This window comes from Sander vitreus, chromosome 5, assembly GCF_031162955.1.
Source record: "Sander vitreus isolate 19-12246 chromosome 5, sanVit1, whole genome shotgun sequence".
Classification (NCBI taxonomy): Eukaryota; Metazoa; Chordata; class Actinopteri; order Perciformes; family Percidae; genus Sander; species Sander vitreus.
In genome coordinates this window covers 6,157,060-6,184,581 of record NC_135859.1, presented here as the reverse complement: position 1 = coordinate 6,184,581, position 27,522 = coordinate 6,157,060, and the positions used below count along the sequence as shown (strand labels likewise).

The 27,522-nt window shown below is 41.3% G+C and overlaps 3 protein-coding genes across 5 annotated transcripts; 1 reads left to right on the top strand and 2 right to left on the bottom strand.

The window, feature by feature from the left end:
- Positions 1–1,458: 1,458 nt before the first annotated feature.
- On the bottom strand, positions 1,459–2,802 carry LOC144517574 (progonadoliberin-1-like). Its single transcript, XM_078249663.1, has 3 exons — positions 2,645–2,802; positions 1,716–1,814; positions 1,459–1,548 (listed from the first exon to the last, which is right to left on the bottom strand). Exons 1-3 carry the CDS (start codon positions 2,780–2,782, stop codon positions 1,501–1,503), a joined length of 285 nt encoding a protein of 94 aa, XP_078105789.1. The 5' UTR covers positions 2,783–2,802; the 3' UTR covers positions 1,459–1,500.
- A 2,041-nt stretch (positions 2,803–4,843) lies between these two features.
- kctd9a (potassium channel tetramerization domain containing 9a) lies at positions 4,844–17,472 on the bottom strand. 2 transcript variants are annotated; one of them, XM_078250216.1, is made up of 12 exons: positions 17,196–17,472; positions 16,756–16,877; positions 16,623–16,666; positions 16,452–16,548; positions 11,632–11,690; positions 11,392–11,520; positions 11,226–11,293; positions 9,786–9,881; positions 9,525–9,674; positions 8,520–8,625; positions 7,458–7,591; positions 4,844–6,087 (listed from the first exon to the last, which is right to left on the bottom strand). In XM_078250216.1, the coding sequence occupies exons 1-12, from the start codon at positions 17,241–17,243 to the stop codon at positions 5,971–5,973; spliced, it is 1,170 nt and encodes a 389-aa protein (XP_078106342.1). In that variant the 5' UTR covers positions 17,244–17,472; the 3' UTR covers positions 4,844–5,970. The 2 variants fall into 2 exon arrangements, with proteins under 2 accessions (XP_078106342.1, XP_078106343.1); XM_078250217.1 differs by lacking the exon at positions 16,756–16,877.
- Positions 17,473–17,846: 374 nt separating this feature from the next.
- On the top strand, positions 17,847–21,007 carry ankrd39 (ankyrin repeat domain 39). 2 transcript variants are annotated; one of them, XM_078250215.1, is made up of 4 exons: positions 17,847–18,332; positions 18,482–18,585; positions 19,378–19,506; positions 19,613–21,007. In XM_078250215.1, the coding sequence occupies exons 1-4, from the start codon at positions 18,239–18,241 to the stop codon at positions 19,757–19,759; spliced, it is 474 nt and encodes a 157-aa protein (XP_078106341.1). In that variant the 5' UTR covers positions 17,847–18,238; the 3' UTR covers positions 19,760–21,007. The 2 variants fall into 2 exon arrangements, with proteins under 2 accessions (XP_078106341.1, XP_078106340.1); XM_078250214.1 differs by having other exon boundaries at positions 17,849–18,332; positions 19,303–19,506; positions 19,613–21,000.
- The last annotated feature ends 6,515 nt before the right edge of the window (positions 21,008–27,522 follow it).

Here is a 27,522-nt window from a genome sequence, read left to right as displayed (position 1 = left end):
TAACTTTTATTCTTGTATTTCATACTTGTCTTATTCTATTTTAGCTGGGGTTTTTTTATTCTCTTTTAACGGATGTTTTAACTGCTCTTTTAATGTTTGTATGTAAAGCACTTTAAATTGCCTTGTTGCTGAAACATGCTGTACAAATAAAGCTGCCTTGCCTTGAGAAAACTGACAAAAGACTATGTACAGTTCATTACTTAGTTGAAACACCATATATCACCTACCATATATACTGTAACTGCTAACCAGCAGTTATACTGACAAATACATGCTGTACATAACGCCATCAAATGTCCTGAATTATAGCTTTTTCTAGCGTTTTCTATGTCTTTACACACCAGAAACGTGTCTGATGTGGCGCTGCTGCTGCTAAGCCTTGTCCGTACACATGGATGTTTCCCACTGATAAAATGAAATACCACGTTAAACATAAATATAGACTGATTTGATTACAGCAAAGACAACGTCGGCAGTATTGACGGCAAAATAGGCTACAGAATATTTCGTTCTGTATTGACAGGTGCAATATTAGAAAATAGATTTCTTTTTTTTATTACATTTATATCAAAACCTAGATACTTTCAAACATCAACATGTCATTTATTAATATGTATTAGTGTCAACATGACATATAAACATCTTTTTGTATTCTATTTTGCCTGGAAATGCTTCCAACATGCTTGCGTGTCGCGTGAAAAACAGGTGTCAGTCCTATTTCTAGCATGCACGCGTTTTTGGCTCGAGCCACGCCTGAGACGTGCATGTCACGCAGGCAGTGTGTAAGCTCTAACCTGTTAACATGGGAGCTGAAATATAAACGGACACGCCACGCAGCTGACACGCTCGCGCGACGCATCCAGTGTGTAGCCGGCCTTAGGGTTAGGGTTAGGGTTCATCTCTCTCTCTCTCTCTCTCTCTCTCTCTCTCTCTCTCTCTCTCTACCGGACTGCATTTTGCTGACTTGAGTGGGCAAATGCTCATATCCGATGGCGTCTGGCACTTTGGAGAGGTGTTAGGGTTAACCTTAACCCTAACCCTTTTCACGGATGAACCCTAAACCTAACACCAGATACTATCCCCCCCAATACAGTAAAACTGTACAAATTTTAGAGTGGCCTTTTATTGTGGCCAGCCTAAGGGACACCTGTGCAATAATCATGCTGTCTAATCAGCATCTTGATATGCCACACCTTTGAGGTGGATGGATTTTCTCGACAAAGAAGTGCTCACTAACACAGATTTAGACAGATTTGTGAACCATATTTGAGAGAAATGGGCCTTTTGTGTACATTGAAAAAGTCTTAGATCTGAAAAATGGGGGCATTAACAAAAAGTGTGTGTAAATAAAAAAAGTTGTTGCATAAAAGCACAGAGGTATTTAGAGGTAAGTAAAAGAGCCCCGAGCTTGTATTTCTGAATATATGTCATGGCAAGCAATAACCACAACAACAATAGTGACATGCTAATATAATAATTTATTGTAGAATCAAATAATCATCATTTTTTATATGTTCTGTGTCCATTTTCCCTGTCTGTGACACTGCCCTAAAAGAGAACAAGAGCATAAACCTGTGAGAATACATTCAAACTATCAGAACCATCATGTGATAAGAGGACGATCACATATATCACATATGCATCCACAGAGAGGAAGAAGGGAAAAAAAAAGAAGAAAAAAACTAAACGCAGAATTACAAGTGAGCAAAACTTACAAGAAATCCTTTGGCTCTGTACATCTTGACGAAGGGTGATTCCTCTGCACAACCCAGAACACTGCAGGGTGTGTCCACGCGTGGAAACCCCTCAACTAGCTGTTGAAGACGGAAAACATCACAATGAATACAAGGGGCGATTCCAGGACATTTTAAGTGGGGTGGCACAGGGGGGCAATAATCAGTCAGGGGGGGCCCGGGGGATTTAATCAGAATCCAGCATAGAAAATCTGCTTAGAAATAAAGGAAATATTGGATAGGATAGAACCCCACAATGTAATTTTGCTAAATAAAACACATCCCAGTCATTATTCATTTCACTTATTTTTATTTTCAACAAATTGTGTATCCAAATACAATACATGTTTTCTATTGGCTCTTAAGGCAGAAGTTTGGATATTCATCATGTTAACATTACTAGGTCATGTGGCAAGGGCTGGGAAGATTTTTTTCTTCACAGAAGTGTATAAAAATAATGTGCAATACACTTACAATAAACTTGCCTCAAACTTCAAAAAAGAGAACCTTGCTGAACACAGTTTTCAGATAATAAGATATATATATAATAATATATATAAGTGCAATACAATTTATTTCTTACAGCAACAAGTGCTCTACAGTGAGTTAAATATGTTTTCTACTTCTAAACCGGCCTAAAATTTCAACAAAGTACACAGTTGCCATACAATGTGTGTTTATTAAAGTATACATCCATTAACCAAATGGAAAGGCAGCGATCGGCAGAACAGGCAATGGAAATCAAATCAAAATCAAATTTGTCAGATTGACAGCATTCTTGGGGGGGCAATCATATTTCAGGGGAGCAGGCCCCCCCCTCTAGACCCGTCCCTGAATGAATATGAGCAGAAGGAAATGAGGGCTAACAAATGCTGAGGAGATGTGTAAGAAACCATGAGACTGATACTTACATTGGCCAGTGTGTCTGAAAGGCTCTCCAGATCCCTCTTCCCTCCCGGGCTCAGTCCATATGACCAGTGCTGACAGCAGCCCTGCGGCCATTCTGCCGCCACAAGCAGTAGCCACACTGCCAAGGTTCTTGTGGCCATTTCTGAGGAAGAAACATTGCACATATTGTATAAGCATATCGCTTCTTTTTTTTTACATTTTAGTTTAACCCCAAATGTTATAGCTCTCAGGCCAAATTAACACTTGTCAGATTTTACAATCATTAGCCCAGTCACGATTTCTTACCTTCTGTGAAGAAGTCGGGCAGGTTCCTGTGATTTGTTCTTGTCTGCTGTCCTTTTGTGAATCCTGCTGCACACTATTTTCAAAGGTTTATATAAGCGTATGCTCATGCTTCCCTTCCTTTTAGCCCTGTCGCTCGACTACAGGGGGTCACAAAGTGGGATTAAAAAACACTTATTGGCCTCCGGAGCCGTTTACAAGATTACACTAGGGTTGCACGATGTTAACAAAATGTGATACTGCGATATCAATATTAATTTAGATATTTTTAAACATGTCAAATTACAAAAGTTACGGGAAAACGTTTCGTTTCGTAACAATATTCACAGATTCATAACAATATAGTGCACAGTGAGACTTATATACGGCTCCGTAGTGCGGCTGGACCACAGGTTGGTCGTGAATGAAATATATTCAATCTATCCGACTCCAAACTCTGCCAGCACCGCCGCTTATAAAGTTGCGGGTTAGCTACCTGTGAGAAATAGGTGCGGGATGGGATTTGGTACCGTTTGTCTAGTTCATTCAGAAGCTTCTTGAAGCCTTTTTTAGCCACTGTGTGGATGATAGGCATCATATCTTTGGCCAAATAATAAGTTATAGCATTGGTAATTTCGGTATGTCTCTTCCAGTTCTTGTCGTACTTTGTCTCTCGCATGGGATAGTATCACGCACTCATGATTCGTTCTGTTTTGTCGTCTCTATCCATTTCTTCATTTACACTGTCACTCTTGTTGAAATATGCACACACGTCACGTGGTACACTCCATAGGGTTCGTCACGTAGTGGCCCCGTGCGCTAACGTGCACTAATGTGCAAGTGGCACGGTAACTGGCCAATGAAACATGGTCATTATAGCGTTTCAAGCGGGCTCTAAATCAAACACAACTAAGCCACACAGCCGACGGACGGGACGCAGCTCTCCACAAAATAAATATTGCATACTTATTGTGACACTTTCGATAATATTGCGCAACGTGATATTGCGCTTTCGATATTAAGTCGATATATCATGCACCCCTAGATTACACTGTGTGGTTTTTTGCCCCTTTCGCAAAATACACAAATACATGGGACATCCATTTTCCTGTCTGGCACTTTTTATGATGTTCATTCACAGCTGAGCCACAATAAATGATAAAAAAAAAAAATCAGATGACAAATATTTTTTTTCTTCTTCTTCATAGCAATTTATTTTATAACAGTCATTCATGGAAATATATTTCCACGGTCGAGTGCAATAATCATAGATAGGGAGACCTACGCCACTCCCTGTCGCCAAGACAAAGCAACCATTGCCCCATACTGCATTCAGCGAGATGTATTAAAATAAATAACCATAGCTCTTCCATTGATTTTCACGCAGCACAACATGATTGCCCTAATCATTCATTCTCACAGGCTGGGTACCTACTATTGAACTGAGTGGAATAGTATTGCATCAGAGCAGCTTTGAGCTACAGCTAGATAACCTTTACCAGTCAAAGACGAGTACAGGTCTTCACACATGCAAACGCTGTTCTGCGGACAACAGAAGGGAGATCCGTGACAAAACAACTGACAACACCTGCCTACTCGAATAATTAGGGCTGGGCAATATATCCAAAATATATCGATATATGAGGCTAAATATAGTCTTAGATTTTGGATATCGTAATATGACATAAGTGTTGTCATTTCCTGGTTTTAAAGGCTACATTAAAGTGATGTCATTTTCTGAATTTACCAGACTGTTCCAGCTGTTCCATAATTTGCCTTTACCCACTTAGTCATTATATCCACATTACCGATGATTATTTATCACAAATCTTGTGTAAATATTTTGTGAAAGCACCAATAGTCAACCCTACAATATCGCTGCAATATCGATATCAACGTATTTGGTCAAAAATATCCTGATATCTGATTTTCTCCATATCGCCCAGCTCTACCAATAATGCTTTTTTTTTTTTTGTGGAAGTATGGGAAACATTGGATTTGATTTACATTAGATTACAAGCACCAAAAACATTAGTTTTTTGGTGAAAACGTATAACATGTTACAAGTTAACATATACTTGTGCAAATAAGTTTCAAAGCATGATTAAGTGATATACATCCATACATGGAGCATGTTTCCAGGCGAACCCACTTTGACAACATTAACATGTGAAAATGGCTTTCTGTTAAAGCACGCCGGGTTTTCTCCGAATGGGAAACTGAAGAATAATGAATGTCATACATAAACATTGCAATAAGCAGTGCCACAGTCAAATTCATGCAATTGTGGATCACTCGCACACCGGATTTGAAAAAAGAGGTAGATTCACGGAGCGCAAAAAAAAAGAAAAGAAGGAAAAAGCTTTTTTTCAAGAACACAACATTTCAAAGTAAGAGAGGAGAAACCTCACAGCTGTAAATGACGTATTGCATACCCAAGCTGTGTTTAAAACTAGCCTGTCGCATAGTTTGACTGTGCACTAACAGCACTTTTAGCCTTTTAGACTGTGCTATCATTATGGCTTTGGCTTGCATCGCTTCCTTTATAATATGTTGAATCCAGCAAAATTAAGTTACATACTTCAAGAGGAATATATAAACGACACAGTTATTGGTAAGGGACACCTACTTCTGCTACAGCAGCATCCAGTGAAGCTCAGTGCTCTGAACTTGACTGCACACAGGTAATAATTTGATTTTGACTCCCATTAACATGTCAAGTAAAACAAAGTGAATATAAATGATGTAGAACGTTATACGAGTATAGTCAATGGATTGCATCCAGACACATCTACATACACCAGGAACATTATTCTTGTTTTGGTGATATATGTAGCTGAACATTTAAAAACACCCTACGGTCCAAACATACATAGACAACCCTGAATAAATTCTAGTGCAAGAGATTTAAAGCTAACACAATATAGGTGGAATGCCAGGGATGTGCATACAACTGCCTGTACTGCAGACAGGCAGAGAGAGATTGAAAGTAGGGGGATATACTGGAGGGGAAAGAGCCATAAAGAAGCCAGCTGTGGCCCCACACTGGAGACTGGAGTGTGTCCAGTTATCTGACACTCTGTGACATGTGCAGAGGGGTCAGCATCTCTTCAAAAATGGCTCCCTTGACATTGGAGCCTCTCAGGTTGGCTTCTTGTAGATCGCAGCCGGACAGGTCACAGTTCTACAAAAATACGGCAGAGACAAAACAGTACAAACAGGAGGGTTAAATGTGTCGGGTGAAAAACCTGCAATGTAACTGGGAAAACAAAAGTGATGCATTATAAATGTTTTACAGGAGCGGGTTGGAAAACATGCACACATTTTGGTGACGATTGTTTTCATTATCAATAAATCTCTCTGTAACTGTTTGATGAATCATTATACGGTACGATACGAATGAACTTCCAGAAGATAGTGAACAATTTCCTAAAGCGTCAATTGACATATTTAGATTGCTTGTATTGTCCTAGACTCAAACATAATCACTTCATGTCAGTCATGAGAGAGTAAGAAAACAGCAAAAACCTCGAAAAGCTGAAACTAATAATTTTTTGGCACTTTTGCTAAAAAAATTGTTGCCGATTACTTTTTTGTTTATCACTAATCGTGTTAGCGCTTGTGCTATGGCTCAGTCCTGTTTCTTTTAGTTCGCTTCCAAAGGCTTGTGTAAAACCCTCAACATGTATGGTCAAAAGGTTAAGTTATCCTGTGGGAAAAAGAATCAGTGACCTGATTTGATATATAAATTAGTGCTGTCAAACAATTAAAATATTTAAATCGCATTAATGTCATAGTTAACTCACAATTAATCGCACATTTTTCACATCAGCTGTGTGCTTGGCCATCACGTGGTATTTCAGACTGGACGTGCTGCGATGATAGCTCAGTTCACAGCGACAAAACACACAGGTCACTTCGGTCTTGTCAATGGAACCATTTGGTAAACTTTCCATTCAGAATCGTATTGGCATCCATTTCGGCGTCTCGCGCTCGCCATCCACTCCAAACGTAACGTTAGCCTACTACTCTTTGGCCCGCTCGCAAGCCCCAACAAGTGTGTGCGGCGTGCCTGTTGTTGTTTTGTTTCCGGTCTAGCTAGATCCTGTGTGGTGTTGTAGTTTTTCTAACGTTACTAGTTGTTGCAACAGCATGTGAAAAAAAACTACAAAGTTAGCTAGGCCAAAAAGAACGTTAATCTTGCGATAAAAAAACTGACGCCGTTAAAATGGGTTTGCGTTAACGCCGTTAATAACGTGTTTAACTGACAGCACTAATATAAATTATCACGTGCACACATCAGGTTCAAAAGGAACACTTATAATTACTTGCAAAAACATAAACAACCTAAGGCAGATGAACCACTCAATTTAAATAAAGATAAAAAAATAAAAAAAGATTGAATTCATTGTACCCATTGTACTAACTGCTTTTTTTATTTACAGGAAAGTTTATCTGTTTCATCCTTGTTGGCCCTGACAGTTGCTGTAAAGAAGATTGCCAGCTGAGTCAACAGCTGAGTGATTTCAGAGATAATCCCGTGTGATGGCTCACCTCGAGATCCGTCCCTGCTAAAGTGGCTCCCCGCAGGTTACAGTTCTTCAGCTTAGCATTTTTTAGAGTGGCCACCCGCAGGTTGATGCCGGTCATTTGGCTTCCTTCCATGTCAACTCCTTTCAGGTTAGCACCTGATTACAAAAAAAAACATTTGGTTAAAACATGTGAACCGGCAACCCCCAACCGGCACCGCCAGACACTGCCTACCAAAAGAGCCTGGGTCTGTCCAAGGTTTCTCCCTAAAGGCCCAGACACACAGAGCCGACGGCCAAACGTCGGCAGAAAAGGCAGTTGGTCTGATCAGTCTCCCCGAGTTGGTCAAAAAAAATGCCTCGGAACACACCGAAGCGACGAGACGCAATACATCTCCGTAAGAGCAGGCGGCGCTAATCTGTATTGTCGCCCAAAAATGAAAACCGGCAGCTGATTGGACGAACGCGTCACGTGGGTCTGGCTTCTCCGGAAATTCAAACACAGACTGTCATGGCGGCTTGTTCAGAATACGATCTCATATTGTACTAAAATAGTTCACCGAAATGTTTTTTCTGAAAACGTTTTAAGCGAGAAATAGGCCGTGCAGTTGCTAAAACTGACAAAGGTCAGACAATGGTCAGTTTAAGATTTTCGTCAGATTTTGAGAGGCTCATTCCGCTCCCTGTTTCCGGGTTAGCACTCCACCAATCAGATGGGTCATTTGAGTCCGACTGCCGGCAGTGCCCGCCCCGCCGATTACACGTCAAATCGGCCAAAATGAAGGACGACGGCACGGAACACACCGAACAGACTCGAGTCACTGACCTCGCCAGACTGTCCAACGGCCGATTATCGGCTCGGTGTGTCCGGGCCTTAAAAGGGAGTTTTTCCTCGCCACTGTTGCACTAAATGCATGCTCTTGTGGGAATTACTGGAATTGGTGGTTCTTTGTAAATGATACTGTGTGGTCTAGACCTACTCTATCTGTAAAGTTTCTTGAGATAACTCGTTATGATTTGATACTATAAATAAAATTGAATTGAATTGAAACCGCCTCTACTTTGACTAGGAGCTGTGATGGATTACCTTCCAGGTTGGCCTTCAGTCCAGATGGATCTTCAAAATTGCATCCTCTGAGAGAAGCTCCCTCTGCATTGGAACAGAGCATCTTCACCCCTTGTAAATTGGCACCCTTCAAAAGACAACAAAGATTAAACGCATTCATAATCTTCTTGTACGTTCCTATTGGGTTACGCTCCACAAGAAATGTATGTAGAGTAACGTGTAGAGTCTGCTTATTGTTCTCGAGGTGAATTTGAGGCTACATCGACGCTACTACGTTTTCATTTTTAAGCAGCAATGATCTCTGTCCACACACAGGGTTTCTGCAGATTTCACCAAGTCACATTTTAAGACCTTTTTTTAGACCATTGCGAATTCAATTTAAGACCTGTATGAAGACATAAAAAAAACAAAGTCAGATGTCAGAGTCCGGAAACACCGTTTGAAACAATTGCCCGATTTCCTCATTAGCATTGTAGGACTGGTGTCTAGAATGGCTGCTATTTTCCTCATATCGTGCAGCCCTAATGTACAAGTTTGAAATGACAGAAAATGCTTTGGAGAAAGAACAACAATGGCGAAATGTAAGCCTACCTAACCGATAAGACTGACTGATGTGCATCGTCGTTTCCAAAGGTCTCCCGTTTGTGCCCGTCCGGACTACAACACAACCCCGGAGTTTTCAAACCACAACAGGGCGCAGCAGTGTTTCCAAATGTTAGCCACAAGAGTGGCCAGAGTAGCGTGGACGCGAGGCATAAATGTAGCAAAAGATATAAAACATGGTTAAGAACAGAAGGGCCCTTCCTCCACACAACTGAGGGGACAGGTGCAGGTGCGAAGTGGTCAAAAAATAAATAAAAAGAAGGAAAAACAAGTCCTTTGTTTACCTGCAGGAAAGCCAACAATCAAAAATATCACAAAAATGACACACTCATTTGACAGGAGGAGGAAATGTTCGCTTTCCCACAGTGAGCATGTGCACATGGATTATTTAGTGCTGACAAAAAAAAAAAAAAAAAGACTTACATCCAGGTTGGCTCCAGAAAGATCAGCCCGCTCCAGATTGGAACAGCACAGGTTGGCATGGGTCAGATTGCAGCGGCTGAGATTAGCCATTTTGAAATTGATGTAGCGCAGATCAAGTCGGGACAGATCGGCGCCACTAAAATTAAGACCCTAAAAACAGCGAGAGTAATGGTGTCAAATATTAACTTGACATGGTGAAACTGTGAAATGGTGAAATGGTGAAACGGTGGCACGAACGAAAACATTTTCATTCAGCCGTACCTGACAGCGGAGCTCTGACTTGGTGGGCGTTGCCAGGAGGAAACGAACAAACTCTTTGCGGGAAATGGGAGAGTGGTCCTCCGGTGGCTGTGTGTTCTGTTTTGAAAAGGAAGTGGTGAGTCACAATCAGTGGTGGAATGTAAGTACATGTTACTCAAGAACTGTACTTTAAGTACAAATTTGAGGTACTTGAGTCTTTTCTTTTCATGCCACTTTCTACCTCTGCTCCGCTACATTTCAGAGAGAAATATTGTACTTTTCACTCCACTACATTCATCTCACAGCTCTAGTTACTTTACAAACGAAGAATGTTGCACACCTAACACGTGTAGTTTATAAAATACAATGTTTTATTATAAGTCAAAGTACCCAACAATATACAAGTGCAGCTGAATTGATTAGCCGGTTAAACACTTTGTTGAGTGACAGAACTGTTTGGATCGTTTCCTGTTTCTAAAATGTGAGGGGTTTTTCCTGCATTGAGTATTTTGACTTTTAATACTTATTATATTATTATACAGAACTTTTACTTGTAACAGAGTATTTTTACAGTGTGGTATTAGGACCCAGTTGAGGTGGTTCGGGCATCTGGTAAGGATGCCCCCTGGGCGCCTCCCTAGGGAGGTGTTCCAGGCACGCCCAGCTGAGAGCAGGCCTCGGGGAAGACCCAGGACTAGGTGGAGGGATTATAGCCTCTTTCCGACCAAGTAGTTACAGGAACGTAGTTATAGGAACAGTCCACTTCTAAACAGTTCTACTAACTACTCTCCCCCAAAACCGGTTTTGCCATTTGCATTCGCACTGGCCGAGCGGCCAAAGCAATAGGTAGGAGGGGTAAGGGAGTGACGCAAGCACGGCAACAGTCTTTCTAGCGTCGTCACTTGACTTGAATGCGTGATGTTTGTCTTATGAGTTAGCATACGTAGGCGAATTGCAACAGACAGTGAAGAATATGTACTGTTTGTGTTTCAGACGTTGCTAGGTCACTAAGGGTTCCTATGCGGAAAAGGGAAAAGACCGTGCCCTGAAGTAGGAGCTGAAAGAGTTACAGGAGTTCAGGGGAACTTAATAATCCCCAAATTGGTCCAGTTGGAACACGAGAAAAAAAAAGGGTTCTAGGAACGTTATGTTCTAGGAACTGCAAAAATTCCTCCGGTCGGCAAGGGACTATATGTCCAACCTGGCCTGGGAACACCTCGGGATCCCCCAGTCGGAGCTGGTTAACGTGGCTTGGGAAAGGGAAGTTTGGGGTCCCCTGCTGGAGCTGCTGCCCTCGCGACCCGACCACGGATAAGCGGACGAAGATGGATGGATGGATGGTATAAGTACTTTTACTTAAGTAAAGAATCTAAATACTTCTTCCACCACTGGTCACAATGCATTCAAAGGAATGATCACTTTCCCTAAATTAAACCATTTACCTTCCACACTCCATATTACCTTGATTGCTACTTCCAGCTGTTCAGCGAGCTGCTCAATTCCAAAGAAGCGAGCCTCCTCGAGGACACCTGGAAAACATTTCAAACAAACAGAAAATGTTATTTCATGACACTCCTCAGAGCGATTCAGCTAAACTCCATCATTTAGGGCTCGTCTGAAAGCTTACCTCGTATATTTATGCCTTCATTAATAATGAGCTGACCATGTCTCAGGTAGTTGAGAATAGGCTCAAAGTATTCCGGGCTGCGGTCGATTAGGTAAGCCCCGTGCTCGTCCTGCGTGTTCCCCCACACATCTGGCAGCAAACACAGAGGTTGACAAAGCACATTGGAAAAAGATGCCTCACACAAAACAAAAACGGAATGATTACTGATAATAGTTAGTCGGCTCTGTAGCCGTAACTTACCTTTCTCTCGAAACATGTGAGCAAGCATACTCTCTGGCTCCTTGCTGACCAGGGTGCTCCTGAACACAAAAACGGACACATTTAGCAAAAAAATAACAAAGAATGGAAATGGAAATATGCGATATTCGATAACGTTGTTGAATATCACAATAACAATACTACTTGACGTGTACTCAGTTCTGCATTTCTTTTTAAGATTATTTTTTGGGCATTTTTAGGCCTTTAGTGACAGGACAGCTGAAGACATGAAAAGAGAGAGAGGGAATGACATGCAGGAAAACCTGCGGCCCTCTGCGTCGACGTAAACCTCTATATATGGGCGCCCACTCTACCAACTGAGCTATCCGGGCGCCCCAGTTCTGTATTTCTGCTGCTTTCCGTATTCCGCTACAACAAATTGATTGTTGAATTTAAATCAAATCAAATCCTTTCCGACATTCTTTTATTAAACAAATTGAACATTGAATTGAATACAAAAGGCACCACTAAAAAAAGTGACAGTTACACTATAAAGTGAAGTTTTCTACTGATATTTTCTTTCAGCGGAGTGTCTTTCGCGATATGTCGCAGCTAGGGGTGTAACGATACACGTATTCGTATTGAACCGTTCGGTACGAGGCTTTCAATTAGGTACTCATTACAAACCGAACGATTCGTTGGACTAATCCTATTTCATTTAGAAAACAAAAAAAAGAGCTTCAATTGTGTGAAATGTAATGTTCTCAGTGCCGCTGCACTCAACAAGGCAGCCCAAACGACGTAACAGGCAACGTGCTGTCTGCCCAAAGAAAAACACTCTACTCCAGTCAGGCATGCTACACTGAACTAGCTCGTTGCAATATGGCTAGTAACGTTAATGCAACTTGTAGAGGCTAAGCCAAGCTTTAAGCCCCTGAGGTGCTGTTCCACGGGTAGAGTAATTGACGCACTTTTTACCTTTTTGATCAATGAAAGTCCAAGTCATATTTGCAGTTAAAACCTTTGGTTCCATTTATTTCCATGAGATCTTGGTTGGGTTTCCAGACAAATCACTGCTTGTATGTATGCTTGTGTGGTGTTGGTGTGCGTGTGGTCAAAAACTGTATGTGCTTCCGGGTTGCACCTGAGGAACCAAAGATTGGTTCATACTTATACCAAGGGCACTAATAATAATAATAATAATAACTAACTCTTAAAGGTCCCATGACATGGTGCTCTTTGGATGCTTTGATATAGGCCTTAGTGGTCCCCTAATACTGTATCTGAAGTCTCTTTTATATAGGCCTTAATGGCCCCCTAATACTGTATCTGAAGTCTCTTTTATATAGACCTTAGTGGTCCCCTAATACTGTATCTGAAGTCTCTTTTATATAGGCCTTAGTGGTCCCCTAATACTGTATCTGAAGTCTCTTTTATATAGACCTTAGTGGTCCCCTAATACTGTATCTGAAGTCTCTTTATATAGGCCTTAGTGGTCCCCTAATACTGTATCTGAAGTCTCTTTTATATAGGCCTTAGTGGTCCCCTAATACTGTATCTGAAGTCTCTTTTATATAGACCTTAGTGGTCCCCTAATACTGTATCTGAAGACTCTTTTATATAGGCCTTAGTGGTCCCCTAATACTGTATCTGAAGTCTCTTTTATATAGGCCTTAGTGGTCCCCTAATACTGTATCTGAAGTCTCTTTTATATAGACCTTAGTGGTCCCCTAATACTGTATCTGAAGTCTCTTTTATATAGACCTTAGTGGTCCCCTAATACTGTATCTGAAGTCTCTTTTATATAGACCTTAGTGGTCCCCTAATACTGTATCTGAAGTCTCTTTTATATAGGCCTTAGTGGTCCCCTAATACTGTATCTGAAGTCTCTTTTAGTGGTCCCCTAATACTGTATCTGAAGTCTCTTTTATATAGGCCTTAGTGGTCCCCTAATACTGTATCTGAAGTCTCTTTTATATAGACCTTAGTGGTCCCCTAATACTGTATCTGAAGTCTCTTTTATATAGACCTTAGTGGTCCCCTAATACTGTATCTGAAGTCTCTTTTATATAGGCCTTAGTGGTCCCCTAATACTGTATCTGAAGTCTCTTTTATATAGACCTTAGTGGTCCCCTAATACTGTATCTGAAGTCTCTTTTATATAGACCTTAGTGGTCCCCTAATACTGTATCTGAAGTCTCTTTTATATAGGCCTTAGTGGTCCCCTAATACTGTATCTGAAGTCTCTTTTATATAGACCTTAGTGGTCCCCTAATACTGTATCTGAAGTCTCTTTTATATAGGCCTTAGTGGTCTCCTAATACTGTATCTGAAGTCTCTTTCCCAAAATTCAGTCTTGGTGCAGAATTACAGCCACTAGAGCCAGTCCCACAATGAGCTTTCCTTAGTATGTGCCATTTCTGTGTCTGTAGCTACTGAGGAGGGGGGGGGGCAAGGTGGAGGGTGGGGGTGTGGCCTTGACCAACTGCCACTTTGCTCGTTTGAAAGCCATGACGTCTCTCTCTTTCTCATGGGTGGGCCAAATTCTCTGGGCGGGTAAAGCAGAGAAAGGAGAGGTAACCTTGCTCCTTATGACCTCATGAGAAACAAGATTCCAGATTGGTCCATCTGAGCTTTCACTTTCTCAAAGGCAGAGCAGGACACCCAGGGCTTGGTTTACACCTATCGCCATTTCTAGCCACTGGGGGACCATAGGCAGGCTGGGGGAACGCATATTAATGTTAAAAAACCTCATAAAGTGAAATTTTCATGCCATGGGACCTTTAAGGCCCTGACACACCAACCCGATAATCGGTTGTCAGACAGTCTGGCGAGGTCAGTGACTCGAGTCTGTTCAGTGTGTTCCGTGCCGTCGTCTGTCCGAGGGGCCGTCTGCCTTCATTTTGGCCGACCTGACTTGTTGCGTCGGAGGGCGGGCAGTCGGACTCAATGACTAATCTGATTGGTGCGGAGTACTAACCCAGACAGATTCAGCAACTGCATGGCCTATTTCTGCGACAATACAGATTAGCGCCTGCCTGCTGTTATGGAGACGTATTACGTCTCGCGCACGCTCAAGTCGGCGTCGCTTCGGTGTGTTCTGAGGCACTTTTTGGACCTCGGGGAGCCGACTGATCAGCCCGACTGCCTTTTCTGCTAACGGTTGGCCATCGGGTTAGTGTGTCAGGTCTGGCGTTTGGAGCCACTTTGGTTTCCCTGTAAGTTATGAGGGTGATGGCAAGAGAGTGGTGGATAAAAACACCAACGGTATGTCACATCTGCTACACGAGAATAGGCTACACCAGTGGGAATACTACAAACATGTCAACTCATTTATGGCGACATCACCTCAGTGTGTCAATAACTGGAACTAGACGAAAACAAGAAGCAACACACACGCTACAAACTTCCCCGCAGCATTTAAGCAGCAATTTCCAACTGATTCAAACAGGGCTAAAAGACATCACTGCGGCGATTGGTACATTTGTAGCTGCGGATATAAGACCCTAGCCTGACAAGCCAGACCCACATCAAGATGTTGGGTCTGGGAACTCACCATTGACAGGGCTCAATCCGAGGGGCGGGATAAACGGTTGTCTTTCAAATTCCCTCTGCACGCAATAGGATAGCGCTACAACCAGGCAGAGCAACGAAGAAGGTAGCGAAGCTAGTTGATAGATTAAACTTTTGCCGTATCCGGTCGGCAAAACTCCGAACACATCTTCCTTTTTTTAAGAATGACTTCAGTGCTGTTCTTTGTTCTTTTCTCAAAGAAAAGCTTAACTCCAAGTCTTCTAGAAGACCGCTGTTCCCAGCAGCAGCACCACTCATAAAGCCCGCCCACCGACTCTATACACAATGTGTTTGGCCTGACCAGAGTTTGGTTTTTCCAGCTCGCAAGCCAACTGAGAGTGCCTAGACCCCCCTGGCTGCAAATTACATTTGCTGCCGCTAATTAGCATTTGCATTTGCTAGGCTAATAAGACCCTACTCTGTAGTGGAAAACGCAGGTTTTACGAACATGGTTAAAGTAATCGAGCCCCGTTACACTATTCCTTCACGAGTTCTGACAGCAGATAGCTGGATGTGAAGGGCTACACAAAGCTACCTGACTGTAACGTAGGGCTGGGCAAGTGATGTACTTTTATGAACTTACCAGACTGTTCTAGCTGTTCTATTATTTGCATTTTCCCCACTTAGGCATTATGTCCACATTACTGATGATTATTTATCTAAAATCTAAGGGTGAAGATGTTAAAGCACCAATTGTCAACCCTAGAATATCGCCGCAATATCGATATCGAGGTATTTGGTCAAGAATATCGTGATATCTGATTTTCTCCCTATTGCCCAGCCATACTGTAATGTGTATATTTTTTTTTTTTATAAGAAGCTGTTTTTGTTTTATATGCTGCTAAGAAGACACCCCAGAAGATGGGTCAAGTATAGCTCTGTCATTGTTCAAAGTAAAATAGATCATACATTATGATGTTAGTTTTAATACATTTAAAAAAAAAGTTTTTAAAAGTAAATTTCTCTGGCATTTCTTTCTTTTTGCTGTATCGAAAACGCACCGAACCGTGACACCACTGTCTCGTATCGAACCGAACCGTGAATTTTGTGAACCTTTACACCCCTAGTCGCAGTCTTTCGCGCCAGTTGATACCGCGATGACGATTAAAAATAAATAAAATAAAAATAAAAAAAAATATATATATATACACACAGTATATATATTGTGCAGAGCTAAATGTAACTGTAACAGAGGAAAACTAAACTAAACATACAGCGTGGTATAGCAATCACAGGTCTTTCATAATGTGTTTATTACTAGTAAAAAACAGCATTAAGAACACAGATACCTGGTGGTGGTGAAGGGACGACCACCTATATTAAGGGTCAGCCAATCAGTGTGTGCTCCATGCTGACTGGATGCAACCTTGGCTTCATTTTGAGGGTCTGTGATATAAAAAAAATAAATTATATCATTTTCACACAAGTTGACAGCGGATGAGATGTCAGACAGCACTCACCAATGAATGGTTCTCCCTCTGACACATACAACACGTCGTCATCTCTGTTAGAAACACAGACAAGTCACAGATTAAGTTGGCATGCTCATAATGTGCTCAGCTACATATATTTATTATAATCCTGTGCGCTTACCTTATAAGGGCAATGTCATCTATGAGACCACCCTTTCCATTGTATAAAGAGGCAGCTTTGATTCCTAATTTATTGCTTGCTACGGATAGTAAGTCAGACAAGGTTCCGTATACTGCTACAACCTAAAAATAAATGTTTAAAAATCAGTAAAGTATTAGGGATTAAAGTCTTAAATAAAAATGGGTCACTCCTGCCTAATACAAGATTAATGAGTCGCAGTTAGGTTGAGCTAGCTAACAGTTACATTTATCGTTAAGTTTGTAAAGAATATCATAAAGACTTTGACTTCATATCAATTGTTGCTGATATGTAGTAGGTAGTGTAAGACTAGCATACGTTACTTAAACTATAACAAAACATGTGTAACGTTACAGTGGAAAAAGCCAGTCATTCTGCGGCCCACGTCCTTAACTAAACAGTCTTACAGAGTTATTACTAACCTTGCCATTTTTAGATGTCCCGTTAACAAAGAGGGTAACTCTTCTCATTCTTTAGTCGCTTTGGTTATAAGTGCTTTATTACAATTTCAACAATAGCGTGGCGTTTGCCAGGTAACGCTTGCAGATTCAAGCTGGCTAGCTAGCTGCATCAGACAACAACGCGAGACAAAAGATGCCTTCAAGAGCTATCGGAAACCCCGACAGGTACAATATTATCCCATGCTTCTTCTTCTTCTTCTTCTTCTTTGGGGTTTTACGGCAGTTGACTTACCCCATGTTTAGGTAACGTTATGGCTTAAAAGTTTTGCATCTCGCCCTCTCGGTCGCATTTGCTATTACAGTCTCAAGTGTTATTTATTATCAGCGTATCACATAGCTACATACATGGACATTAAAGGGAACGGAAAAGATGAGGCATATAGCTAATTGATTAATAACAAAAGTGATGAGTAGGTTTTTGGTGATATATTAATAAATCAAATGATCTGTTGGACCAATGTAACAGTTCGCTTTTCATAATCATAAAAAACAAACAAATCTGGGACAACAAACAGATCAAATCAGGGAGCACTTGAAGGGGTCCTTCACACTGCAGCTCTGCAATTGGTCGGAGCGTTCACACGTAGGCAGTAGGCACGCTTGGTTCTTTTTGTATCGGATGTCCTGGGCAAACGTGTAGCTAGCCATCCTTTTTTTCGTTTTGTTTTACAAAAATAATAGCCATTTTTTTTTTTTTTTTTTTTTTTTACCTGTATCTGAATTTTAATATAACATTGTTTAGGTCATTCGGTTAACCATTCATTTACTTTATTTGTGGGCTTGTGTGTTTTATAACTTCGACTGTTGGTGGTGGTAATGCACCAAAAAGTCGACTAACGTTACAAATATAGAACAGAAGAAGAAACACGGAACTGTCAAAAAGCATAACGTAAATGCTTATATACTGTCTATGCGTAAATGCATTCCTGTAGAAAAAAAACTAGGGTTCAGCGGTTTGAATCAATAGGGAACTATTTTTTATTCTGTTGGTGCCAATTAAAACAATGACGTCTGATAGACACCAGTGTTCGTGTTGCTCCCATCCAGTCTCCTCTCCTAGTGTTTACCAGACGCTGAGTGAAATGGATTTTGAACGAGGTTTGCATTCAGAGTTAAACCATGGTTCTAATAGAGTTATGTAAATGATATAATATATAGTTATATGGTTCTAAACAGTTACTGTCATTCCTGATTTGACTGAGCTGTCAATAAAGTACAGTGCTGTGTGTCATTCCTCTATAATGCAGGTATCTGGTCTGCTGCAATGGATGGGGACTTGGAGAGGGTCAGGTCCCTGGTCCAGAAGGGCACAGACCCTAACCTGAGAGACTCAGCAGGATACACAGCTCTGGTGAGTTTGCTCGGAAGATGTTTGGCTGCATCGTCCACTGTTCTCATGTACAGTATCTCACAAAAGTGAGTACACCCCTCACATTTTAGTAAATATTTCATTATATCTTTTAATGGGACAACACTGAAGAAATTAAACTTTGCTACAACGTAAAGTATTAAGTGTACAGCTTGTATAACAGTGTAAATGTGCTGTCCCCTCAAAATAACTCAACACACAGCCATTCATGTCTAAACCGCTGGCAACAAAAGTGAGTACACCCCTATGTTAAACCCCCATAGAGGCAGGCAGATGTTTATTTTTAAAGGCCAGTTATTTCATGGATCCAGGATACTATGCATCCTGATAAAGTTCCCTTGGCCTTTGGAATTAAAATAGCCCCATATCATCACATACCCTTCACCATACCTAGAGACTGGCATGGGGTACTTGCCATAAAATCATCTCTCAATGCAAATCAAACCAGCTATTAGGCTAACCGACATAAAACCATGCCAATCTCTAGGTATGGTGAAGGGTATGTGATGATGTGGGGCTATTGTTATACAAGCTGTACACTTAATACTTTACATTGTAGCAAAGTGTTATTTCTTCAGTGTTGTCCCATTAAAAGATATAATGAAATATTTACTAAAATGTGAGGGGTGTACTCACTTTTGTGAGATACTGTATCTAAACTCCTGCATCATTTTTTTTTTTGGGTGTATTTTATGTTAGCACTATGCAAGTCGCAGTGGTCATCACGCTGTATGCAAGTTTCTTCTCGAGAATGGTGCTTGTGCATCTCCCCAGACACCAGGCGGTGCCACACCGCTCCATCGATCCTCTTACTGTGGCCACCTGGAAGTGGTTCGACTCCTACTGCACCACAGAGCAGATCCAATGCTCCGTGATGACGATGGTGCATCTCCTTTACATAAGGTACACAACTGCCAGCAATAACATAATAAAGGCATTTCCAGAGAGACAGTCTTGATGATCATTTAACCGGCGCCTGTATGTGTTGCTCTGTTAACTGCTTGAGCAGGCTGCAGAACAGGGACACGGAGAGGTATGTCAGCTGCTTGTCGAGCACTGTGCAGCGCTCTGCAGCCAGGTGAACAAGAGGCTCCAGCTCCCCTTCCAGCTGGCACCGCAGGGAGACCTGCAGGAACTCTTAAAACCACCTCGGTGATGACAGACACACTGCATCTGGGGCATGCTGCGATCACACAAATGACATAAGCTCAAGACATACTAGGTGAGGTCCACTTAGGTCAGAACACTGATCTTGACTGGGATTCACCACATTACATGTGGCTGCTTTTTTTTTCCTCAATTGAACATCAACAACAAGCCAAACTGGGAGGACACAACATTACAATTTTCTAAGAAAAAAAGGATCCAAGGCACTCTTCTTGTGAAAATTGTTATAAAAAGCCTTTATTTAGATGGCTATTTCATATCGAAATCTTACATTAAGAGTAGAGCTGGGCAGCAACCCACGCGTATCAGCACAAAGCAGCCTTCTTTAGGGTGTGCATTTTCTAGCTTCATACCGTAAACATTATCCTGTTTTTCTTTTTTAGTTTACTGCTTGTGTAGTCTATATCCACGGCGTTCCAATTCCGGGATTTCTGCGGTGACCCAGAAATTCTGCCGGTTGTCCCTCTTTTGGGCCGGATGTCCGTTACCTTCCGCTTTCTTTGTGTTGGAATTTTAAAATCCGGTGGATTCATGAGGACTATGGTTAACTGCTCCTCAGATCTCTGCAGGGTAACATAGTGAGAAAAAAAAAGTGTGTATCTCCCCCGTGATTTGGATGTGCTCCTAAATTGAATGGGTTCAATCCTTGGCCCATGCTACCCATTGCTCCAGAGGCGTGTGATCTCTGACATATATAGCAATTGTAAGTCGCTTTGGCTAAAAGCGTCAGCTAAATGACATGTAATGTAATGTAATGTCCACCAGCCCTGTCAAGTGTCATGATCGGGCCAGTCGTTTTTCCCGTAATCCGGCTGACAAAGAGACAAACAAACAAGCCAACAGACAAACCGAGCCGAAAACATAACCTTCTTGGTGGAGATAATAATTATGTTTACACACATGAAGAGCAAGTTACATCTGAGGTATTTAGTGTTAGGTTTGAGTGATAATGAAATAGACAAATGTTATTAATCAGTGGGTAAAATCAAGGGAATACAACCACCTCCCAATCTGATGCAGCTGAATCTTTCACGTTAAAGCGTAACTCTCGCCAAATTGCAACCTAGGGTCTTTTTGTGAATGTACCCGCGTCAAACTTTCGTTTAAAAGCATATTTAGGACGGAATCGCCACCTTTAAGATTTACCGTATTTTTGTTTTTCGGTCAAATGGCCTTTTGAATGGGAGTGCTAGGGGCACTTTTATGCTAGCCTCAAAATGGCTATTTTTAAAACACTAAGAAGGCTCGACACAACATGAAACTTTGCTCCAAATATCACCAGGGTCTCTACACCTTAACGAAAGCATTGACAACATTGTTTGGGTACCCAGAGTTTACTAAAACGAGGTTTTGAACAACTCACCGTAGCTCTTGTTGTTTCCGTTCCGTTCAAAACCTTTCTTTTTAGTAAACTCTGGGTACCCAAACAATGTTGTCAATGCTTTCGTTAAGGTGTAGAGCCCCTGGTGATACTTGGAGCAAAGTTTCATGTTGTGTCGAGCCTTCTTAGTGTTTTAAAAATAGCCATTTTGAGGCTAGCATAAAAGTGCCCCTAGCACTCCCCTTCAAAAAGCCATTTGACCGAAAAACGAAAATACGGTAAATCTTAAAAGTGGCGATTCCGTCCTAAATATGCTTTTAAACGAAAGTTTGACTCAGGTACATTCACAAAAAGACCCTAGGTTGCAATTTGGCGAGAGTTACGCTTTAAAGGTGTGTAGGTGCAATGATCTTTAATATGGATTATTTCACTGTGGAATTAGCCTGACATTCTTAATTGGATACAAGAACAGAGCAGGCGAACAAGTTACCTGACAGACAAAGTGACAGGGGCAATAGTCCAGTTTAAAAAGCACAAATTCTTGTTACGAGTGCTGCAGTTTCTCTCTTCTCTTCTAAATGAATGCACTTGAACCCTCTATGTGTAAAACTTGAAATTAATTTGTGCAGCGTTTTCTCTCAATGCAGCATGAATTGGTATTTTCTTCGAACGTGTGACATGTTTAACAAAGCAGTTTGTATTAAAACTGGAGGAGAACATCTTCGCCCGTGTTGGGTTATTTGTAAAAACTTTGTCTGGCAAATGTATGTAAAGTGGTCCTTGCTGGGCTTTTTTTTTCTTTTTCTTTTTTTCTTTTACATGTGTGTCAGCAGGGGGAGCTATTGTCTAAAAAGCTGCATGTGTTTTTTTTTTCACTACAGCATGCAAATTAGCTGGCAGCTCACACACAGTGACCTCATTCAATCCTCGCAGCAAACTGTTGAAAAACCAAACTGGAGGAACTGTTAGAAAGAGCAAAGCATCCGTGTAACTGTTCCAGCTGATAGTAAGACACAGGGATTGACGCCACTGTTCTGAACACTGTAATGTGTGTTAATTAAGTTTTCAGTCAAACACAGCAACAGACAAACTGCTGATAATTCCAGGTAATTGTGACACATTGGTGTCATTAAACATGAGTCATGACATGTTTTAAAAAATGTGATATGGTCTTTAGGAGCACTCATGCTCAGCCTACATATTTTGCTCATGACCTGTTGCTTGCAACGTGTCTCAGCTGCTTCGACTGTACGTGAGTTCTATGTCTCTGAGTGGTTTAGCAAATATTTAGGACCTACTGCTTCTGGCGTAAATCATTCACATGTTTCTACACTGAGAGCAGATGTTGATGGTTGTTAGTCTATGTATTTTTGGTAAAGCAATGACTTCAAACCACACAACCGTCCAACAACCTGGAAACTCTGGCTGCTAATTTGTTATATAATAAATAATAATAATGTATACTTTATTAATCCCGCAAGGGAAATTACAGTGTTTTCACTGTGTTGTTAGAATACACATTACACACAGGCCTGAAATAAACACACATGCTCAATACCTATACATGCACTAATGGAGAGATGTCAGAGTGAGGGGGCTGCAGCTGTCAATGGACAGGCGCACCGAGCAGTTGGGGGTTCGGTGCCTTGCTCAAGAGCACCTTGGCAGTGCCCAGGAGGTGAACTGGCACCTCTCCAGCTACTAGTCCACCACCATATTGATACCTTTTTGTGTATCATCATGACTGTATTAGAAGATATATATATATATATGTATATGTATTAGACATTTTTTTACTTTTTTTTTTTTTGAAGTATTATTTGAGCTTTTAGATTAGCAGTTATTAGCTTTTGTTTTGCCACTCTCACCACAATAACTTGTCCTTTGTTTAGTTATCAAAGGCAGGACTCATTACCGAGTTTTTAACCAGTATTTATATGCAAAGGGAACAAAGGATGGAAGCCTGGGGGTGAATAAAGGATGTTGATATTTCCATATCTACTGAAACAGATGGAAATACTTTCAACTATTGTCTCATATACTTACTTATTCAAAGCATGTTCAATAAGTAACACATGCACATACAGTACATGAGGCAGATACCTTTTCCCCCTCAGCCCTCCACAGATGTGCACTGTTTGCACCGTGTCCTGCACTTCTTCTGCGCTCCTGCAGTCCGCACGAATACGACCCCCCGCGACAGAAACCCCCTCGCTGCAGTCTGAACCAACTTTCATTGGGTCCGCTTGTGGGCGGTGTTACCAAACTACCTTTCAAACCACATCCAGTGCCGTGACTGGAGGGGTGCCAGGCCACATCTGGAGCTCATTGCAGCTGACGCCACACAGCACAAGGAGATGGGGTGTTGGGGGGGGGATTTTTGCTCGCAGAACCAAGCCAAGAGAGCTGTTTACGCTCAGTGACAAGTTCCTCCTTCCACACAGCTGAGGAGCTGTAACGAGGAGCACCCATTTTGAGTGCCACACGTCAGTAATAGCAGGGGTTCGCTCACTGCTTACTGAAGGAGAACGGTTCAAAGATATCCCGGTTTGTTTTTGTCAATGGCAGGAAGAACAAAGCACATTATGCTATTTGAATCAGACCAGAAAGGTTGACTGGCACCCAGACTATCACACACACCACAGTACCTTCTGATTGATCCCTTTCCAGGTTCTGTGTAACATAATCAAAGTTGATGTCTTAGATCTGCTAGCAGTAAGCGAGGTAATGAAAAGCGTCTGTATCACTCAGTAAAAGCGGAGGAATATTAAAGGGCCTCATTTTTTCTTGATAATTTTTCATGAGCTGGTTTGAATTTGCAGAGCTGCTTTTCCCCTTTATGTGGAAACAATCAGAGGCTGGCCTGTGGTGGCTGAAAATAAGCAGATTGGTCAGGGAAGAAAAAGACATTTTCCACACATAAAAAAAAAACCCGTTTCTTTCAATTAACTGTGCTACTTTACTCTGTTTTGTCAGTACACATGTAACAATGAGTGCTATCTAGAGGGATAAGGTGTGGTTTGTAAGCATAGCTTGAGAGAGCTTTCTCGTAATGGGAGGACTCCACAAGATGAGGAATTTGGATTACAGCTCTTTTTAGTGAGATTTATTTGGAAAGCAATGAAACTTCCTGGCCCTGGAACCCACTTCCACCATAATGAGCCCAAGTTAAACCAGGACTGGATGTTATTTTTCTCACAAATAGAAGGTGGTCTGTATGCCATGTTTGCGTGGAGGACTTGAAGTCCGTGCTTGGGACTGTATTTTAAATGGCGCTTTAGCTTTGAGAGTGGATGATGAGAACAGCTTGTCCTCTGTGTATATTTCTCTAGTTTGAAAATTACGTTTAAGCTTTAAAAATGTGCCAGATGTCAATTATCTCCATTTTGGTGATATCTGGATGTTTGTTACCACAGATAAAAGGGTCATCTGGTCCTTATCTTTCCTGTGTCCACCTGTACAAAACTAATGCCATTCTGTTGCCTCCCAGCTGCCCTGGCAGAGCCGAAGCTGTCTGACTTATCCCAATGTAATCAGGTAAATGGCTGGCAGATGGGCACACATAAAGAATCGGAGGGCCAGACTCTGGCATGAAGGACCGCCCCATTTCGTCTCATCTGTGTCGGGGAAATCGGGGAAGTAGGAGTGTGGGTGTTGGGTGAGGGGGCGTGTGTAATCAAATCTACGGGAGCTGCTCCTTAGAGATGCTGCATAATCCAATTTAGGCCCACTCCCACTTCAAAGCAGCATGTTGTCTGCTGGTTGAAGTGATGTTGCAGATCTTATGCTCCCATTTTCCAGGTCAGCGGGTGATGCGAGCCATGAGACCAGGGGCCAGCCGCTCAGCTTCCAGGCAATCGGCACTGTGACTGTGGGAAATGTCAGGCTTATCAGGTGATCCAGCCAAATACAAATCGGGACCATGTGAAACATGTTTTTTGTAGATATAATCAACATACTTGTTAGCTTCATATTTTTAATCTGAAAGATATAAAAGCCATGCCAGTGGAATTAAGGTTCCTGCAGCCACAACACATCTGGACAATGTCATAACGTCTCTACCAGCGACCATAATCTTGAAAAAGTTTCCCCAGGAAATTGTACTCAGTGAACATGCTGTGATTTCTGCATATTGTGGGTATATTTGAGGGGGAAAGTTTATTTTCCCAGATGTTTATTTTTTTTCTCAGACTCTGTGGTGGATGGTTTCTTTTTTTATTGATTATGGAGATGTAATCTTCTCAAAAGCTGGGCCAGACAAACAACCCATAAGCTGTACCATATGAGTCAGAGGACAATCAATGAAGCTTTTGGGATCATATATCTAGGTCCCATCACACCAGACTGTTGTTAGAAATCAGGTTATGATGTATATCATCTGCCAAAAAAAGCCATAAACTATCAACTGCCCACACTAATCTACTGTGTATGTACCTAGTTCAGAGTAAATATGAAGTTTAACTCGCATGTCTTTTTTGGTCTCATTTCCCCTCTTTAGTTTAATAGCGAAGAATAAGAATTCATCAATTTTAAATACAGACTGCTGTTGATATGTACAGAAGTTTTAGACAATATATTTCTCCGTCCCATACTCATTCATACAATTGTCAGTGAAGTTGGTTTTACATGATGGAGCGTTTGAAGACTCTGTGATAACATAAATCAGAACGAGAACAGTTATCCAAACTTATCTTAAAAGTACTACCTTAAAGATATAATATGTAACTTTTCCGCATTATAATGTCTAAAAACGACCAGACCTATGTTATATATTTTCTTGAGTTGTGTACTTACATCCCAAATGTTTATAACATTAAAGTGCTCATATTATGCTCATTTTCAGGTTCATAATTGTATTTAGAGGTTATATATTGGAATAGGTTTACATGGTTTCATTTTCAAAAAACACCATATTTTTGTTGTACTGCACATTGCTGCAGCTCCTCTTTTCACCCTGTGTGTTGAGCTCTCTGTTTTAGCTACAGAGTGAGTCATCTCACTTCTATCTTTGTTGGGAGTCGCACATGCGCAGTAGCTAGGTAAGGACTACTAGCCAGTCAGAAGCAGAGTATGAGGGCGTGCCACGCTAGCAGCTAGGTGAGACACACGTTCGTCACGAAGTAAAGGCTGGACTACAACAGAGCTGTTTGGAGCAGTTTGTGAACAGTGTTTTCTGTTGGAGATGGTAAGTCCCTTTGGGGTGGACTTTGGGCTTTCTCACTTTGTAAACCTATAACGTGCACAAAAAAAGATATATAACACAATAAAGGAAAGGGAAAATGCCAAAAAGCATAATATGAGCACTTTAAAACAATGTTCAAAAGAAATCTGTAATTTTAATTAAGGACAGGGTCGGTGTCATTTGGTTGACATCACCTGTCAATAGCGTCATATATCCCCTTTGTGCGTGCATCAGCATTGTGGTTGTCTGCCAGAAGCTGTCATCAATTGACTTTGTATCTAGTCTTAAGCTACATTTTTACGATACACTTTTTAGATTGGTCGTTTTATATATATTTGAACCCAATCAATGATTTTAGTCATCGGACGCCTGGATCTTAAGTAATCAGAGAAACAAGCTGAAAAAGAGTTTTAGTTTTTCCAGCCTGCAACTTCATTGTTTTTTACATAGTGGAGCGTTAAGCAGCTGAGGAGCCAGATATTTTCCTCAGGAGTGAAGACCAAAAATAGCAACAACAAAAAAACAGGAGAGTAAATATTGCACATTCATTTATAATATTGGACATAGTTTGGCAGAAAACATGAGTTCTAATGTTGAATACATATCTGCTTTATGTGTAGTCTGGCTCAACGGATGTACATTGCCGGAATAAAGCCGGATGTCCCGCCCCTCTCGCTAGCTCAGGACGGTCGTGATTGGTTTAAAGAAATATCTGGCTATCCAACATGATTTAATGTCATTCAACCTCACTTTGTTTTTAATGAGGAATTCTAAGTAACGACAACGCATGTGCCCCCACCCCCCCCTCCTCCACACATTTGCTAGTAGCCAAGGAGGACACGTAGGATTAAAAAAACATGACGGACTCTTCAGAAGAGGTGATAATCTTCACTCGAGCTTCTGCGCGGGAAAGTCACCGGACGACACAATCTTCTGAACATAGCCATGCTGAGAAATACAGAGAGAGTTGTGTGGAGCTGATAGTCTTAATTAGCTTTGTAGCAACTCATTTGGCAATGGCTTGAACGTCACAGACGTTCATTAATATCAAAAAGTTACGCACTAAAGCTTTAAAAAATAAAGAATACATTTTAAATGCAGAACTTGTAATATAGTACTTTTACAGAGTGGTATTGTTTTAAAAAAAGGTTTTCAAATAATGATGAATGGTCAGACAAAGGCTTTGGGGAACTGGATAAGGGTTATATCTAAAACTGTCTTCTTTGATGAATAGGGTCCTCTTTTATTC

Excerpts from the sequence above, each read along its gene's own strand:
- ankrd39 (XM_078250214.1), top strand. The coding sequence starts at position 18,239 with ATGACGTCTGATAGACACCAGTGTTCGTGTTGCTCCCATCCAGTCTCC. Across the intron at positions 18,333-18,481 it reads TGAAATGGATTTTGAACGAG|GTATCTGGTCTGCTGCAATG; the intron begins GTTTGCATTCAG and ends TCTATAATGCAG. Across the intron at positions 18,586-19,302 it reads CAGCAGGATACACAGCTCTG|CACTATGCAAGTCGCAGTGG; the intron begins GTGAGTTTGCTC and ends ATTTTATGTTAG.
- LOC144517574 (XM_078249663.1), bottom strand. The coding sequence starts at position 2,782 with ATGGCCACAAGAACCTTGGCAGTGTGGCTACTGCTTGTGGCGGCAGAA. Across the intron at positions 1,815-2,644 it reads TTTCAGACACACTGGCCAAT|CTAGTTGAGGGGTTTCCACG; the intron begins GTAAGTATCAGT and ends CGTCTTCAACAG. Across the intron at positions 1,549-1,715 it reads ACAGAGCCAAAGGATTTCTT|GGCAGTGTCACAGACAGGGA; the intron begins GTAAGTTTTGCT and ends GTTCTCTTTTAG.
- kctd9a (XM_078250216.1), bottom strand. The coding sequence starts at position 17,243 with ATGAGAAGAGTTACCCTCTTTGTTAACGGGACATCTAAAAATGGCAAG. Across the intron at positions 11,521-11,631 it reads TCACATGTTTCGAGAGAAAG|ATGTGTGGGGGAACACGCAG; the intron begins GTAAGTTACGGC and ends GTTTGCTGCCAG. Across the intron at positions 8,626-9,524 it reads TTTCTGGAGCCAACCTGGAT|GGTGCCAATTTACAAGGGGT; the intron begins GTAAGTCTTTTT and ends TGTCTTTTGAAG.